Genomic DNA, 17,385 nt, shown 5'->3' with positions numbered 1-17,385 from the left:
TTGATAAATTTAGAGAGTAATGCAAATATAAAAGTTAAAAAAATATTTTGAAGTTTAATTATAAAGTGGACTCTTTAATTCTCAATCTCATATAATATTGTATAAGATAGTTTGAAGAGTATCCGTAAGTCCATAACGATTGTTTCCAAAAAGCTATTTAAAGCTTTAATTAATTCCCCACTTTAAAAACATCATCTTCAACCTAAACCAAATTCCCAAGTCCCACATTCTTCCGTATATATGTTGAAAACCTTTTGATATTTTATTTTATTAAATTATATAAAATGTTTCTTTACATCTATATAGAGAGTTTGTTTATATGTGAAATGTCTAAAATCTAAATGTGTTGGGGTATAATATCAACTCTAAGAACCAATTAATACTTTCGGTTTGATCCCCATATATATTTCTCCATCTTAATTAAGTAATTTGATTTGGATTGTATATAATAGGAAATAAATGCCACTAAAATTTCAATCATATGTAAATAATTTAAATATATTTCATTTATAGTTAATTAACCTCAAATTAAGGGCGCATCCTTTTATTTCTCCAATAAAATTAACATAAATTATTTATTCCAAAATTAATATTAAGGTAGTTAAAAAATTAATTAGTTGCCCGTAATTATTACCTTAACAATTACATTATGTTGTCTAAGCAAACCTAAATGAATGGAGTTTTAATTTAATTTAGTAATAATCTAAAAAAAACATGAATTTTAATGCATTTGGACACTTAAATATTTTTAGTGTACGATTTGTATATTATGCGAAAGAAATATCAACACGTGGCATATTAAAAAATAATAAAAAATCAAAAGGTAGCCACGTAAGTTAACTTCCAAAATGTTAGTTATTTTATCTCCTTTTTGTTATGAATTATCCTCACCAACCGACTACCAATTTGATAAGGTAATGCCATGTGTACAATAAAGTAAATCAACACTGTCCAATTAACACCAAATGTACTCATTGCTAGTTTCTCAACCGTTGGATTTATCCCTCTATGAGACACTAACTATGATCCAATAAAGGCTCCTTTTATAAACCCTTTGTGTTAAATCAAACATTTTTGGAAGTAAATATTAAATATTCTCCAAAATTATTTCGAGATTAAATTTATTTGATATCTAAATATTTATATTAGGTAAGAGAAATTATAAGAATAATAAGTTTCAACTTTCATATTTGATATGGTGATTAAGGATTGTTCATCTAGTTTAAATTTTTGAAAAATAAATGATAGACCTTTATTTAGATAACTCTCTTAAAACGTAATATGTAGTGTAAGTATATCTCTACATTAAATTAAATTCAAGAAAAGTATGATTTAAATTTAAAATCTCGAAATTTGCTAAATCTCAAAAAAGAAAATATATATATATTCACCTTTAAAAGAGTTAAAAAAACTTGCCCTTTAATAAATTCTTTTCACCACCATTTCTTGAAAACCCTTATAAATAGACCCAAACCCTTCGTGTTCACCAATTCCCCGGCCTCTCTCAACTCTTATTTCTTACCTTAACTTTATAACCTTTTTTTCTTTTTTTTGGTCCAACAAAAAAACATGTCCCCAAATGTTGTTGTCTCTGGTAATAATCCCAACAGAGCTTATGTGACTTTCTTGGCCGGCAATGGTGATTATGTCAAAGGTGTTGTTGGTTTAGCCAAGGGTTTAAGGAAGGCTAAATCGTTGTACCCTTTGGTGGTGGCTGTTCTCCCTGATGTGCCATGCGACCACCGCGAGATCCTTCGGTCCCAAGGATGTATTGTTCGAGAGATTGAACCGGTTTATCCGCCGGAGAATCAGACCCAGTTTGCCATGGCTTATTATGTCATCAATTATTCCAAACTTCGTATTTGGGAGGTAATTAAATTTTAAAATAGAAAATCTTTACTTTTTGGCGTGCATGCATGACATCCATGTAGTCGATATGCACGTTGTGTACGTAGATTAGTTTAGTTATCCATATGTAGTTTAGTCCAGAAAAACTATTTAAAATCCAATTAAAATATGATTTTTTTTTATCTTTTTACTATACTCAAAATCGAGATATTGATAGAAGAATCGATGTATTTTAATTTTGGACAATTTGATCGTTCTATTATTATATAATTAATACTCTTTTAATTAAAATACCGAAAATGATTTTCCTCTTAAAAACACTCATTGCAACGTTAAAAGAATCAGTCCTAAGAATTGCGTCAAATTAAATTACAAGGATTAAATCTCATATTTGAACATATTAGAAGGACCAAAATTTCACCTTTAAACACCGCCTATACGTTATCATGATTTTTTTAACATGTTTACGTCGTTTTACATGCATGTTGCTAAGACTATTTACCACCAAAATGGTAGAATTCCTTCTAAAATCCCTGAAAGTTTTATAAAATTATTAATTAATAAAATAGTAAAATTACTTTTTGACTCCCAATTTTTTTTCATGATGTGATCAATATATATCAAATTAGTTAATTTTTTTTTTGTAGTTTGTGGAATATGAGAAAATGATATACTTAGATGGTGACATTCAAGTTATGGACAATATTGATCACCTTTTCGAGTTAGAGGACGGGTATTTTTATGCTGTTATGGACTGTTTCTGTGAGAAAACATGGTCCAATTCTCCTCAATACAAGATCGGATATTGTCAGCAATGCCCGGAAAAGACGAAGTGGCCAGTTGGAATGGGGTGGCCGCCGCCGCGCTACTTCAATGCTGGCATGTTCGTTTATCAACCTTGCCTTTTCACTTATTGTCGCCTCTTAGAGACCCTCAGAGTCACCCCTCCTACTTCTTTTGCTGAGCAGGTAATTAATCAAATTTTTTTTTCTTGTGTTTGTGTGTAGTTAAATTTTTAGGTCAAATCTTGATTTTTGTCCCTCTAGGATACTTAATTAAGGTTTAAATTTTCGTAATTGAGAAGTTTAAAATTTTTTGGGAGAATCCAATTAAAAGTTTCAAAAATCTTGGCTGGCTTAAAATTTTCAAGAGTCTAATTAATTTTTTGTTTTTAAAAAAATTGATAGGGTTAATGAAAATGTTATAAAATTTTGGGGTCCAAGTCCCCATTTCCCTAACTACGTTTTGTGTTACTCCTCATACATTAATTATTTTGATTAAAATGGATTTTTTAAAGAAAAAAAATCTACTTCATTGTTTAAAAAAGAATAGTTAATGGTGTTTTCTTTTTTTTCTATTATAAAGTAAAGGAAGTATATAAAATGCCTAATTTGAGTATAGTAGAGGGGTTAAAACAACAATTTGACCCCATTTTTATATTCCTTATATAATCTTAAATCGGCTTTCAAATATATATAATCTTAAATTGGCTTTAATTAAGTTGGATGTGAGCACAAGATTTTCTTGTTCTCAATAAAATCACAAACTTGACCCCTTTGTTTTCATGGGAAAATTGCAATTGCAGGACTTTCTGAATATGTTCTTTAGGGATATTTACAAACCAATCCCTCCTACTTACAACCTTGTCTTGGCTCTACTATGGCGTCACCCTGAAAATATAGATCTTGACCAAGTCAAAGTCGTTCACTACTGTGCTGCGGTAATAACCATCTCCCTTACATCCATTCATCCATCCATGATGAAATGAAGTTAATATACATGCACGAATGCATGCATGTAATGTTTTTACAGGGATCAAAGCCATGGAGGTACACCGGTAAAGAAGAGAACATGGATAGGGAAGATATAAAGTTATTGGTGAAGAAATGGTGGGATATTTATGAAGATGAATCTTTGGATTACAAGAATAATAATGTTATTACGAGAGCCACCATTGATGAACCAGAAAAGCTTGGTTCCTTGGTCTCTACTACCTTGTCTGAAGATGATGATGGTGTTGTTAACCCCCAGTGGACTGCTCCCTCAGCTGCTTAAATTTTAACAAGCATATAAAGATTATTAATTATTATTATGGTGTTTTAATAAAAGTTTAGAACAATTTTAATTTTTTTGTAAGTTTTTATTGTGTTGAGTATGTGGCTTTTTAATGCCCACTGTTATGATACTGGGAAATAAATAAGTTGTTTTCTGTAATTTTACCCCTTTTTCCCTTAATTAATTAAGGCGATTAATCTACTATTATGTTAGAATATTGTTATGATGTCTTTTTTTTTTAATGTAATAAACCAGATTGAATCTTTTGTTTACACTACTATATCAATTGGATTTCAATTCAATTGCGGTCCGAATTCAATAATCATGATGCAAAGACAGTGGTTGACATTAAACCAAATCTTTTTTGATTATACACATCAATCCTCTAGGTGAATGTACTTGGTAGGTCTCTCTATTATAAGAATTATATTAAATTAATCCATCTATTATTAAATGAATCGATTTAGTCCTAATACTATAAAAAAGAATCAAATAAGGCAAAATTAGAATAGATTTAACATTTTTTTATATAAAAAATGTCATTTATTGTTTACCAAAATTATATTTTGAAAGTTTCTTATGGTCATTCAAATGAAATATTTTATTTGGAGATGAACTGTAAATGAAAAAAATAATTTTCGTGTAACCTTTTTAATAGTAAATGTTAATTGTGTCCCAATTTGGTTTTATTTGATTCTATTTTATAGTATAGGGATTAAATTGATTCATTTAATAATAGAGAAATGAATTTGATATTCTAATCACTTTGTAAGTAAAAATCTTAAAGTCTCACAATTTTGTCAAATTTAACCCATTTTATCTTACCAAAAAACATCTAAAATGAAGACATGGGATTGAGGTTTTTGGCCACGAACAAATTCTTATGACATCTGGGGTTTATGCAGTAATTGATTAAACCATGAAAGAAACATGATCTATGGAGTCCAAATTAAGAATGTAAGCCGTCATAAACAAGCAATTGTAACGGCTGCTTTGCTGTTGTTGTTGCAGTTGTTGATAAGTTAAATTAAAAAAGGGGTTGAAAAGTCAAAAATGGTGGGAGGTGCAATTGGCACCGAAAGAAAAAAAATAGTTGGCAAGTTGTTTAAAGTTGAAAGGGATAATTGCAATTTTGGTCCCTAATTTTTTAGGCCATTTGCAAGTTAGTCCCTGAACTTCAACTATAAATAGGCCTAACCATTTCTCATTTCAACCATCCCAACCAATCTTTCTCTCTTAGTTTTCTCTCTTCTCCCATTTGAGAATTCTTAAGGAATTCTATTTGTTTGTAATATTTTGGAGATAGTAAAGTTATCATCTGGTGTTAGTGCCCGAGGACGTAGGTATAATTTACCGAACCTCGTTAAATCTCTTGTGTTCTTTCTTGTCCTATTTTTCTTTCAATATTTGAGGGTATAATAGTAGTATTTAATTGTGCTATTAAATTACTATAGAAGGGATATTCTGTCTAAGGAAAGACTTGGTATTTAAGAGATCCATGTGATCCACCTCTCTTCCCTGGGAATTGAACTTTGTGTGATTTTTTAGTACAATAATTTACACGCTTTCGACCCTATTGGAACAACAAGTGGTATCAAGAGCCGAAGGTTAATCGTAGTATGCTCTGTGGTTGCAGTTTAAACTGATCTTCCACATCAGAAAAGATTTCCTTAGGTATATTGAAAGATTATGGAGAAAACGGTCGGTGTAGGAGCTTCAACATCGTCCATGTGGACAAGACCGACAATTGCAAATGCAAGATTGGCCGTGGAGATCTTTGATGGCACGGGCCATTTTGGTATGTGGCAAAGTGAGGTTCTAGATGCCCTTTTTCAGCAGGGTCTAGACATTGCCATTGATGAAGAGAAACCAGATGATGTACAGGAGAAAGATTGGAAGGCGATCAATCGGTTGGCATGTGGCACAATTCGATCATGCCTTTCTCGAGAGCAGAGGTATGCTTTTTCAAAGGAGACTTCTGCAAATAAGTTGTGGGTGGCACTTGAAGAAAAATTTTTGAAGAAAAACAGTCAAAATAAGCTCCACTTGAAGAAAAGACTATTTCGCTTCACATACGTCCCAAGTACCACAATGAATGATCACATCACCAAATTTAATCAGTTAGTCACTGATTTGCTGAATATGGATGAGACATTCAAAGATGAAGATTTGGCTTTGATGCTTTTGGGGTCACTTCCTGAGGAGTTTGAGTTCCTAGAAACTACTCTACTTCATGGCAGGAGTGATATATCTCTGAGCGAAGTCTGTGCGGCCTTATACAGTTATGAACAGAGAAAGAAGGACAAACAGAAAAACTCAATCAGAGATACAGAAGCTTTAGTAGTCCGAGGTCGTTCATACACTCGGAAGAAAACTCAAAAGGGGAGATCAAAGTCAAAGTCCAGACTCGGGAAAGATGAATGTGCTTTTTGTCATGAGAAAGGCCACTGGAAGAAAAATTGTCCAAAGCTGAAGAGTAAGGGAAAAGCTGCTGTAGATGCTTGTGTTGCAAAGCATGATACCAGTGACTCTGAACTATCACTAGTTGCATCATCATCGTCGTTCCACTCAGATGAGTGGATATTGGATTCAGGTTGTACCTATCATATGTCCCCTAACCGGGAGTGGTTCTCTGATTTAGTAGAACTAAATGGAGGAGTTGTTTATATGGGCAATGACAATGCCTGTAAAACTGTTGGGATAGGTTCAATCCAATTAAAGAATCAAGATGGATCAACCAGAGTTCTGACTGATGTTCGGTACGTGCCCAGTTTGAAGAAAAATCTCATCTCATTGGGAGCCTTGGAATCCAATGGTTCAGTTGTTACTATGAGAGATGGGATTTTGAAAGTGACATCTGGCGCACTTGTGATATTGAAGGGCATCAGGAAAAATAACTTGTATTACTACCAAGGTAGTACAGTTATTGGAGCAGTCGCTGCAGCTTCCGGTAACAAAGACTTGGACTCAATGCAGTTGTGGCATATGAAGTTGGGACATGCCAGCGAAAAATCCTTGCAAATTCTGGCAAAGCAAGGATTGTTGAAAGGTGCAAAGGCTTGCAAATTAAAATTTTGTGAGCATTGTGTTCTGGGAAAGCAAAAGAGAGTGAAATTCGGCACTGCTATCCATAATACAAAAGGTATTTTGGAATATATTCACTCAGATGTGTGGGGGCCTTCCAAAACACCTTCGTTGGGAGGAAAACACTACTTTGTTACTTTTGTTGATGACTTTTCCAGAAGAGTTTGGGTGTATACCATGAAAACTAAAGATGAAGTGCTTGGAGTTTTTCTTAAATGGAAAACTATGATCGAAAACCAGACTGGCAAGAAAATCAAGCGGCTTAGGACGGACAATGGAGGGGAATATAAAAGTGATCCGTTCTTCGATGTGTGCCAAGAGTATGGTATTGTTCGACACTTCACAGTTAGGGATACACCACAACAGAATGGAGTGGCAGAGCGTATGAATCGAACATTGCTGGAGAAAGTTCGATGTATGTTGTCCAATGCTGGGTTGGGCAAGCAATTTTGGGCTGAGGCTGTGACATACGCTGGCCATCTTGTTAATCGTTTGCCATCATCTGCATTAGAAAGAAAAACTCCTATGGAGGTATGGTCTGGAAAACCGGCTACAGATTATGATTCCTTACATGTGTTTGGATCCACTGCATATTACCATGTGAAGGAGTCAAAGTTAGATCCGAGGGCAAAGAAAGCTCTCTTTATGGGAATCACTTCTGGAGTGAAGGGATTTCGTCTTTGGTGCTTAAGCACAAAGAAAATGATCTGTAGCAGAGATGTTACCTTTGATGAATCTGCCACATTGAAAAAGGTAGCAGATAAAGATATTCAGACGAGCAATACTCCACAGCAGGTGGAGTGTACTCCAAAACAGGTGGAGTTTGAGCAGATGGGGATTTGCCCAGTTAATAAGTCTAATTCTCCAGCCACAATGGAGGAATTAGAGGTTGAAGAGGTTCTGACCCAAGAACCACTAAGTACACCAGAACCAGTTGCAGTTGCAAGGCCACGGAGAGAAATTCGTAAACCTGCTCGATTTACTGATATGGTGGCCTACGCCCTTCCCGTTGTTGATGATATTCCTATCACTTATCAAGAAGCAATGCAAAGCTTAGAAAGTGATAAATGGAAAAGCGCCATGGATGAAGAAATGCAGTCTCTCCGGAAGAACAATACTTGGGAGTTGGCGCAATTACCGAAAGGTAAAAGGGCAATCGGATGCAAGTGGGTATTCGCAAAGAAAGATGGATCTCCTAGCAAGAAGGATATTCGCTACAAGGCAAGATTGGTAGCTAAAGGCTACGCTCAGAAGGAGGGAATTGACTACAATGATGTATTTTCCCCTGTTGTGAAGCATTCCTCCATTAGAATTTTGTTGGCCTTGGTAGCACAGTTGAATTTGGAGCTAGCTCAACTTGATGTTAAGACGGCTTTCTTGCATGGTGAGTTAGAAGAGGAGATCTATATGACTCAGCCAGAAGGATACACAGATGCTGGTGGTAGAAATTGGGTTTGTAAGCTTAACAAATCGCTATATGGATTGAAGCAATCCCCGAGGCAGTGGTACAAGCGATTTGATAGCTTTATGAGAAGGCAGAAGTACACAAGAAGCAAATATGACAATTGTGTGTATTTGCAGAAGCTGCATGACGGATCTTTCATTTATCTACTCTTGTATGTTGATGATATGTTAATCGCTTCGAAGAGCCAAAATGAGATAGATAAGCTGAAGGCTCAGTTGAATCAAGAGTTCGAGATGAAAGATCTAGGTGAGGCCAAGAAGATTCTCGGCATGAAGATAAGTAGAGATAGACAGAGAGGCAAGCTTTGTTTGAATCAGAAGCAATATCTGAAAAAGGTATTACAATGTTTTGGTGTAAATGAAAACACAAAACATGTAAGTACCCCACTTGCTTCTCATTTGAAACTTAGTGCTCAATTATCTCCGAAAACTGAAGAAGAAAGAGAATATATGGCAAAAGTCCCATATGCTAATGCAGTTGGGAGTTTGATGTATGCGATGGTGTGTACGAGGCCTGACATTTCACAAGCTGTTGGAGTTGTGAGCAGGTATATGCATGATCCTGGAAAAGGACATTGGCAAGCTGTGAAATGGATTCTACGGTATCTTCGAAAAACCGTAGATGTTGGTTTAATTTTTGAACAGGATGAAGCACTTGGTCAGTTTGTAGTTGGATATTTTGATTCCGACTTTGCTGGTGATTTAGATAAACGTCGTTCAACTACGGGGTATCTGTTTACTCTTGCGAAAGCCCCAGTGAGTTGGAAGTCTACCTTACAGTCTACAGTAGCTGTGTCTACTACAGAGGCAGAATATATGGCAGTTACAGAAGCTGTTAAGGAGGCTATTTGGCTTAATGGATTATTGAAAGACTTGGGAGTTGTTCAAAGTCACATTAGTCTATATTGTGACAGTCAGAGTGCTATTCATTTAGCGAAAAATCAAGTCTATCATTCAAGAACCAAGCATATCGACGTAAGATATCACTTTGTGCGGGAAGTCTTTGAAAAAGGAAAAATTCTACTTGAGAAGATTCCGACAACAGATAATCCCGCAGATATGATGACCAAGGTGGTAACAACAATCAAGTTTAATCATTGTTTGAACTTGATTAACATCCTGAGAATTTGAGCACCTTTAGGTGTATGGCGCTCGAGAGCGCATTTGGAGGCACTACAAAAGATAGCTTTATCGAATTTGGGGAGTTGAAGGAAGTGTGTGAAGATGTGATTATCCTAATCAAATCTTCAAGGTGGAGATTGTTGATAAGTTAAATTAAAAAAGGGGTTGAAAAGTCAAAAATGGTGGGAGGTGCAATTGGCACCGAAAGAAAAAAAATAGTTGGCAAGTTGTTTAAAGTTGAAAGGGATAATTGCAATTTTGGTCCCTAATTTTTTAGGCCATTTGCAAGTTAGTCCCTGAACTTCAACTATAAATAGGCCTAACCATTTCTCATTTCAACCATCCCAACCAATCTTTCTCTCTTAGTTTTCTCTCTTCTCCCATTTGAGAATTCTTAAGGAATTCTATTTGTTTGTAATATTTTGGAGATAGTAAAGTTATCATCTGGTGTTAGTGCCCGAGGACGTAGGTATAATTTACCGAACCTCGTTAAATCTCTTGTGTTCTTTCTTGTCCTATTTTTCTTTCAATATTTGAGGGTATAATAGTAGTATTTAATTGTGCTATTAAATTACTATAGAAGGGATATTCTGTCTAAGGAAAGACTTGGTATTTAAGAGATCCATGTGATCCACCTCTCTTCCCTGGGAATTGAACTTTGTGTGATTTTTTAGTACAATAATTTACACGCTTCCGACCCTATTGGAACAACAGCAGTGTGGTGGCAATCATATAGTCTGGTAAGAAAACGAGTTACATGCTCATGCTTCTCAAGGTTTCCATGATATTCACATAAAAAAACATGCAATTTTTTTGTTTTCTTCTATAACCAACATGCATGATTTTCATTATCATCTTTAACGAGTCTTTTATTTTTTTTGGTCTTTTTTTGCCTATATCTACTTGCGAAGAAGTGGTTAAACATTGAAATTTTAATTTTTATATGTTATTTTTAATCTTTCGATACTTTAATGTAAATTTGAGGTAGGGATAAACTGATTTTTTTTTATTCAATAGGTATTTAAATTTGGTAATTTTTATCATTTTGGTTTTTTTTAATTAATTAGTCCTTATACTTGGTAATTTTCCTCAATCTGATCATGAACTTAAATTCAGTTAAGATGTGACGATGTGATGCTATAAGAGAATGCCATGGCATCACACGAAATGCTTTAAATTTTAAAGAATATAAAAAATATATATATTAAAATATTTTAGCATAAAAACTACCAAGTTTAGAAACCAAATCAAGAAAAACTACCAAGTTTAGGAACTAATGTAAATAAAAAAAATTCACAGACTAAAGTGGAAAAAGTTTTCAAGTTTAAGGACTAAATGTTGACATATCTCTCTAACTAATGTTAATAGTTTTATTATTATTACTTAATTAACATAAAGATGTGTTTTTAATAATTCATTTCTTTTGATTAGGGATGCCTAGCCCTTAAAATAGGAAAATTGTATTTTAATTCCTTTAATTATAAGTTAAATATGGTAAAATTATAATTTGATATTTTAAAAATTATAAAATTATGATTAAATCCTTAGAAAAATTATAAAGCTATAAGATATTTTAACTCTTATAAAAAATTATAATTCAATTTTTACCCTCCAAAACAACTTCCTGGCTTGATTAATGTTTTTTATTACATAGGAGCAATTTCACCAGCGGTGTAAAACTTTTGGGACAAAATTATAGAAATATGATAATGGATCATAATTTGTAACTGAATGAGATAATATATAGTGACGATGTTATTGACCCTTTTTATATATAATATTAATTATTCTATTTTAATTAAGGGTTAAATTAACAAAATATTTAAATATTAAGTGTTTAATTGTCACTATACCAAAAATTATCCCTCTTTCTTTTAAATCAATCGTCGATTCAACAAATTTCAGACAGTTCGCTCAAAACCCGGTTCAACCTTTTTGTTTAGACTAATATATCAATTGGATTCCAATCTAATTGATTTGGTCCGATTCCAATAACCATAATACAAAGACAATGGTTTCCATTAAACCAAATCCTTCATGGCTAACACATCAATCCTCCAAGTGAATGTACTTGGTAAGTCTCTTTATTATAAGAACTATATTAAATTAATTATTCTACTATTAAATGAATCGATTTAGTTTCAATACCATAAAAAAAAAATCAAATAAGGTCAAATTAGAATAGATGTAACATTTAAAGTTTAAAAAATGTCATTTATTGTTTAACAGAGTTATATTTTGAAAGCTTTTTATGTTCTTCGAATGAAATATTTTGTTTGGAGTTGTACTGTAAATAAAAAAAATAGTTTTCATGTAATTTTTTAAATAGTAAATGTTAATTGTGTTCCAATTTGACTTCATTTGATTCTTTTTTTATAGTGAAGGGATTAAATTGGTCTATTTAATAGTAGGACTAATTTGATCCGGTCCCTTTAATAGAGGGACTTCATAGGTACTTTCACCGTTGCCTATATATAAATAAGGGCAATGCCCCTTGAGACATGCATCAACATCAATTAGGTAAAAACCATGGCATTGGCACCTTGCTTTGTTTCCTTTGCAGCTATTGTTTTCATTTCTTCATTTATAAACTCTCTTCTTCTTCCTTCTGCACACCCTTTAGACTTAAATGCCACCATATTACCCATCTTTGATGTGGATTTGTTGGAGTTTTCTTTGAACCTCGAGTATTTAGAAGCTGATTTCTTCTTGTTCGGTTCTTTTGGCCAAGGCTTAGAAAGGGTAGCTCCTAACTTAACTCGGGGTAGTCCACCTCCTATTGGTGCCCAAAAGGCTAACCTTGACAGTATCACCAATGGTTTGATCCTTCAATTTGGTTACCAAGAAGTTGGCCACATAAAGTCAGTACCTATTTATATATATGTGTGTGTATGTATGTATGTATGTATGCACTTGAATGTGATGACTAGATATATGTATATTTGCAGGGCAATTATAAACGTAGTGAGGGGGTTCCCAAGGCCACAACTTGATTTAAGTGCATCAACATTTGCAAAAGTGATGGACCAAGCATTTGATAGGCCATTGCAACCCCCATTTAATCCTTATGCTAATAATGTTAGCTTTCTCATTGCTGCCTATTTGATCCCTTATGTTGGACTTACCGGCTATGTTGATACTATCCCCAAGCTCTTTAGCACCACTTCAAGGAAGGTAAGCCACCATTTTAACCCATTTTTTCAGTTTTTTTAAGCTTTGTTGCAGTAGTATCCTTTTAAATCAACAGTTGAAAAAAGAGAGAGATAAAGGAACACTAATCCATTGTTGATCATGAAACATATGGTTTACATCGAAAAATGTAAGTTTACCTTTTAACCAATTCAATTAGTTAAAAAAAAAGAAGAAGAAAAACTGAATTAAAAAAAAAACAATGTATTCAGTAACCAATTTAATAAATTCTAGATTACTTGCTCAATTTCTTAATTTTTAACATAGCTTGATCAGACGGCTACAGTCTTTTTAATATTATCTTTTAACCACAATCATTTATTTATAAAGGATTTCATGAAATTCCACTATAATAAGATCTCACCTTAGACGTAACTTTTTTGTTTGCAGCTGGTTTCAGGCCTCCTAGGGATAGAATCTGGGCAAGATGCTGTTATAAGAGCATTACTATATCCGCTTAGACAAGTGAAGGTTCCTCCGTATGATATAGATGTAGACGAGTTCACGAGACGGATTTCAAACCTTAGAAACACACTAGGACGTGCTGGGAGCAAAGATGAAGGCCTTACGGTTCAAGTAAATGAGGGAGCCGAAGGCAGAGTGCAAGGCAACGTGCTCGCTGGGGATCAATTCTCGCTCGCCTACAATCGAACACCGGAAGAGATATTGAGGATTGTGTATGGAAGTGGCAATGCAAGCATCCCTGGTGGGTTCTTTCCTAAGGGAGCTGGTGGAAGAATTGCTAGGTCCCATTTACCCAATGGTTACCATTAGCGTAACATGGTAATGTAGCAAGTAATATATGTTGTACTGTTTGGAGCTTAGATGTTAATCTAAACCATAATAATTAAATATGTTTTGAATAAATTCTGTTATTACCTACTTTTGAGATTGATAGAATAGTACATTTTTATTTATGTTAGTTTAATATGTAGTGACAATGATAGTGACCCTTTTCATATATAATATTAATTATTCCATTTTGATAAAAAAATATTAAAAAACGATAAATTATGACATATAGGATCGATCTCAAATCTGAATCAATTATAACTTTGACTTTTCAGTTCGAGTTTAAATCAAATAAATTAATATTTAATTTTAAATCAAATCAAATCAAATTACATTGAGAATAATCAAGTCCGGGTTAAGGTGGGAAAAAACCCGAAAGGTATGGAAGAAGTTAGAGACAGATTAAACAAACAAGCACACGTGAATACACATGAACTCAACATCTGGATTTGGTACAAATTCAAATCAATCCTAAAATTAAATATTCTATTATTTAAAAAATTAAAATATTCTAAATCAGATCAAGCTCTAAACATCTCATGATATATTTTAATTATGATTTTATTACCAAACTCTTACATCACTTGCAAAATGATACCATTATGAACTGTACAATCCATTGAGAAAGAAACAACAAATGTTCCATAACAACAAAGAAAACCCGAAGCTTCATTTTTCTTCAAGTATATTCATATCCGACACTAATAACGTATAGATCTTTAAACACGGATATATAATATATCTATGATGCGAAAAATTTTGAAATACAAACAAAATCTTGGCTAAAATTAAAAATATCCGTGTCGTAACAACACTTACACCCGAATCCAAAGTCCAGGCTCAAAAAACATATATATATATAGGTATATAGTTATTCAGATTTGTAAGTCAACTTGCAAGAACATAATTATTGTACAATTTTTTTTTTCAAATCACTGGGTTTTCAAATTTATTATACTTTATTATTATTATTTGAGATTTGAGAATCATGGCCAAAAATTTACATGGTAATTTCACTCGATCCCTTTCAGCTTTATTCAAATAGCATACAACAGTCCGGGGATGAATTACCAGGAAAAGTTAAAACTCCAGAGATACCAAGGCTGTTAATACGAAACATCTTCTGGAGAAATGGCTTATCCTGAAGATCTTTTCGGCTTTTCCCAAGGGTCTAGACCCGCAACCTGTTCCACTAAACTACAAAAAAGAAAGCAGACTTGAAAATCACTACCATTGCTTCTATTATCTTAATTGATTCGGTTTAAGTACCCAGAACGTATAGAAATGCAATATCAAGTTGTGTTGCCGATATGAAGGGTTACGTACTAGGGAGATCCCGAGTCGGGTTGGTTTGGTATGTTGGCAGATTGTTTCCCTGAGAACTGGACTGAAATTAGACCGCCCTTCACTGCTCTGGCTCCGGCTAGCACAGGTGAACCTTGGAAACTTGTCGGTCTGTTCCCGGATGACATTCCTGCATAAAAACAGCAAACAAATTTTAAGCTATATTCTAGGCTTGGAAACCGAGGTTGCATATATAGTATCCATCCAATAGAATTGAATACCAGATAAATTGAGACAGAGATATCAGGCATCTTTACCGCCAATCACAATGAAATGAAGCCATAAACAAATCATATACACCATAAATAATGCAATGGTCATACCACAAGCTGCAAGATAGTGAACACATTACCTTGAAAGATCATGACAATACAAAAAATGACGGTAAACACAGCAGCAAGCATGTTGTTGGTGCTGTTAGAAGATGTCGCTCCCATTCCCTTAGCAGCTTTCATCTTCTTCAAGGCTTTCAAACGTGCACGTTTCAATCTCGCAAGTTCTGCAATCTCTTTAATCAACTTCTGGTCGGCCGCATCCAAGGACGGAGCTCGTGGTGGCCTAGGAGGTTTAGGAGGTTTCTTATAACCCAAGCTTTTACGTTTCTCCTTCGCTAATCGGTTGTCCTTAGCATCTTTACCATCGCCATTCGTGTTCTCCACACAAACACTACCACAACTCGAAACATCACCAGACAACGACACTCTATCATCGGCCAAACCACCTTTAACCTTAACAACGGGTCGGCTAATGTCTGAAATAGGGCATATGCTATAATCTTCTTTTTCTCCTCTAGCATTATCAATGACCCCATTTTCAATTCCAAGTTCTAAATCTTTATCTCTAGGAGCCATATTAATCAACCTATCAAAATCCTAACTGTCAGAATCTCAATCTATACAAATACATTACAAATTTGGGGATTTTTTCAGATTTAAAAATTCACACAAAAAGCACGGCTTTAAATAAATGCAATTTAGCTTTGTTATTGAACTTACTACCCAGAAGAACACTTTCACTATCAAACCTCCAATGAGCAGAACCCTGAAATAATCAACAGAATATAAGAGATTCAATCACAAAATCATAAAATCCAAAACCCCCCAAAAAAGAAAAAAGAACATCAAAAGCCATTGGAAACAGAGCCAATGCATAAAAAGCAGGAAAAAAATATAAAAACGATTCAAAAACCTGAAAATGTACCAATGAAAACCCCACATTCATCCATACCCAATAAAGAAAATAGGGTTCTTTATCAGATAAATAACAATAAGATATATAAAAAGAATATATATATATATACCTTCCAGTGAAAGCAAGAAAAATACCCAGATCCAATGCTGAAACAAGAGATAGGCTCTACTTTAGTTCAGTCTACAAAAGCTTAATTTATATATAGACCGAATCAATTAATGCAATTTAGAATTTTAATAGCTTTGGATTAAATTAATTAATTAGGAAAAGGAAGATATAAAGGGTGAGGAGGGAAATTGGAAAGTACTAGGTAAGTGGAAACTGATAGATTTCAAATTTGGGTAAAACTACCTAGTAGATCCCTTTATTATAGAAACATTATCAGTTTAGTCCTTTTATTATTAAAGAGATTTAGTATTTAGAAAACATTGTTAAATGCGGTTTTTGCGATTGAACTATAAATGAAAAAGAAAAAAAATCATATTATTTTTTTAAAATAATAAATATTAACTTTATTAAAATTGGATGTTATTTGATTTTCTTTGATTAGAATATGTAACATTAATTTTGATTATAATTTATTTACGTATATTATAATTATGATAGTAATTGTTATTGTAATCATATAAATATTTGAAATGTATCAATCATATTATTGTAAAATTTAGAACCCATCACATGTTTTCAATAAAGTTAGTGACTTGATGTTAAAAATAAATAAATTTTTTTAAGAAACTACTCACACAGACAGTTAATTAAAAAAATTGTAATAATTCTGAATTTAACAAAATAATTTTAACAATATTAAAAATTGGACCTGAATTTTAAAATTTAAAAAGTTGAGAGAACTAAATTTTAAATTTTGAAAAAATAAAGAAGCTTATGACATATTTTAATATTAAAAGTTGATAAAATCGATGAATTCGATTTTAAAAATTCTTAACTGATAATTAACTGATTTTTACTGCCTCGTAGAATGTGACTTGTCATGAAAGAAAATAATAATGTATTTGGATTAATTGCAGCTGAGTTCATTGCTTTGGACCCATTTGCTTAAACATTATCAGATACGATATTTGCTGCAATAATTCATCAAAGAAAAATCCATATAATATATATAACCCTAAATCCTAGCATCAACTTTAAGAGATGATACGTTAATGAATCTAAAATTTCATGAAATAAATTCTTTTTTTTAAAGAAAGTTGAATAAAATGCAAAAGAAAAATAGATACTTTAGGCGTAATTTGCTGTATTTCTATGCCCTACCATGTGAGAGTCCCCCCCCCAAAAAAA

At 33.2% G+C, this 17,385-nt stretch overlaps 3 protein-coding genes across 4 annotated transcripts; 2 read left to right on the top strand and 1 right to left on the bottom strand.

Annotated features, from left to right (window-relative positions):
* Positions 1-1,459: 1,459 nt before the first annotated feature.
* LOC107935137 (galactinol synthase 2) lies at positions 1,460-4,062 on the top strand. Its single transcript, XM_016867691.2, has 4 exons — positions 1,460-1,869; positions 2,496-2,816; positions 3,434-3,568; positions 3,661-4,062. Exons 1-4 carry the CDS (start codon positions 1,570-1,572, stop codon positions 3,901-3,903), a joined length of 999 nt encoding a protein of 332 aa, XP_016723180.2. The 5' UTR covers positions 1,460-1,569; the 3' UTR covers positions 3,904-4,062.
* Positions 4,063-12,054: 7,992 nt separating this feature from the next.
* On the top strand, positions 12,055-13,629 carry LOC107935133 (desiccation-related protein PCC13-62). The gene is made up of 3 exons (XM_016867687.2): positions 12,055-12,434; positions 12,522-12,747; positions 13,153-13,629. The coding sequence occupies exons 1-3, from the start codon at positions 12,103-12,105 to the stop codon at positions 13,534-13,536; spliced, it is 942 nt and encodes a 313-aa protein (XP_016723176.1). The 5' UTR covers positions 12,055-12,102; the 3' UTR covers positions 13,537-13,629.
* An 870-nt stretch (positions 13,630-14,499) lies between these two features.
* LOC107935120 (uncharacterized) lies at positions 14,500-16,337 on the bottom strand. 2 transcript variants are annotated; one of them, XM_016867673.2, is made up of 5 exons: positions 16,199-16,337; positions 15,894-15,939; positions 15,251-15,759; positions 14,881-15,028; positions 14,500-14,751 (listed from the first exon to the last, which is right to left on the bottom strand). In XM_016867673.2, the coding sequence occupies exons 3-5, from the start codon at positions 15,747-15,749 to the stop codon at positions 14,691-14,693; spliced, it is 708 nt and encodes a 235-aa protein (XP_016723162.1). In that variant the 5' UTR covers positions 15,750-15,759; positions 15,894-15,939; positions 16,199-16,337; the 3' UTR covers positions 14,500-14,690. The 2 variants fall into 2 exon arrangements, with proteins under 2 accessions (XP_016723162.1, XP_040933285.1); XM_041077351.1 differs by lacking the exon at positions 16,199-16,337 and adding an exon at positions 16,087-16,166.
* Positions 16,338-17,385: the final 1,048 nt, after the last annotated feature.

Source organism: Gossypium hirsutum, chromosome A09, assembly GCF_007990345.1.
Source record: "Gossypium hirsutum isolate 1008001.06 chromosome A09, Gossypium_hirsutum_v2.1, whole genome shotgun sequence".
Lineage (NCBI taxonomy): Eukaryota > Viridiplantae > Streptophyta > Magnoliopsida > Malvales > Malvaceae > Gossypium > Gossypium hirsutum.
This window is presented reverse-complemented; position numbering and strand designations above follow the sequence as displayed.

Excerpts from the sequence above, each read along its gene's own strand:
- LOC107935137 (XM_016867691.2), top strand. The coding sequence starts at position 1,570 with ATGTCCCCAAATGTTGTTGTCTCTGGTAATAATCCCAACAGAGCTTAT. Across the intron at positions 1,870-2,495 it reads CCAAACTTCGTATTTGGGAG|TTTGTGGAATATGAGAAAAT; the intron begins GTAATTAAATTT and ends TTTTTTTTGTAG. Across the intron at positions 2,817-3,433 it reads CTACTTCTTTTGCTGAGCAG|GACTTTCTGAATATGTTCTT; the intron begins GTAATTAATCAA and ends TTGCAATTGCAG.
- LOC107935133 (XM_016867687.2), top strand. The coding sequence starts at position 12,103 with ATGGCATTGGCACCTTGCTTTGTTTCCTTTGCAGCTATTGTTTTCATT. Across the intron at positions 12,435-12,521 it reads CAAGAAGTTGGCCACATAAA|GGCAATTATAAACGTAGTGA; the intron begins GTCAGTACCTAT and ends GTATATTTGCAG. Across the intron at positions 12,748-13,152 it reads TTAGCACCACTTCAAGGAAG|CTGGTTTCAGGCCTCCTAGG; the intron begins GTAAGCCACCAT and ends TTTTGTTTGCAG.
- LOC107935120 (XM_016867673.2), bottom strand. The coding sequence starts at position 15,749 with ATGGCTCCTAGAGATAAAGATTTAGAACTTGGAATTGAAAATGGGGTC. Across the intron at positions 15,029-15,250 it reads TATTGTCATGATCTTTCAAG|GAATGTCATCCGGGAACAGA; the intron begins GTAATGTGTTCA and ends GTTTTTATGCAG. Across the intron at positions 14,752-14,880 it reads CCCGACTCGGGATCTCCCTA|TTTAGTGGAACAGGTTGCGG; the intron begins GTACGTAACCCT and ends TCTTTTTTGTAG.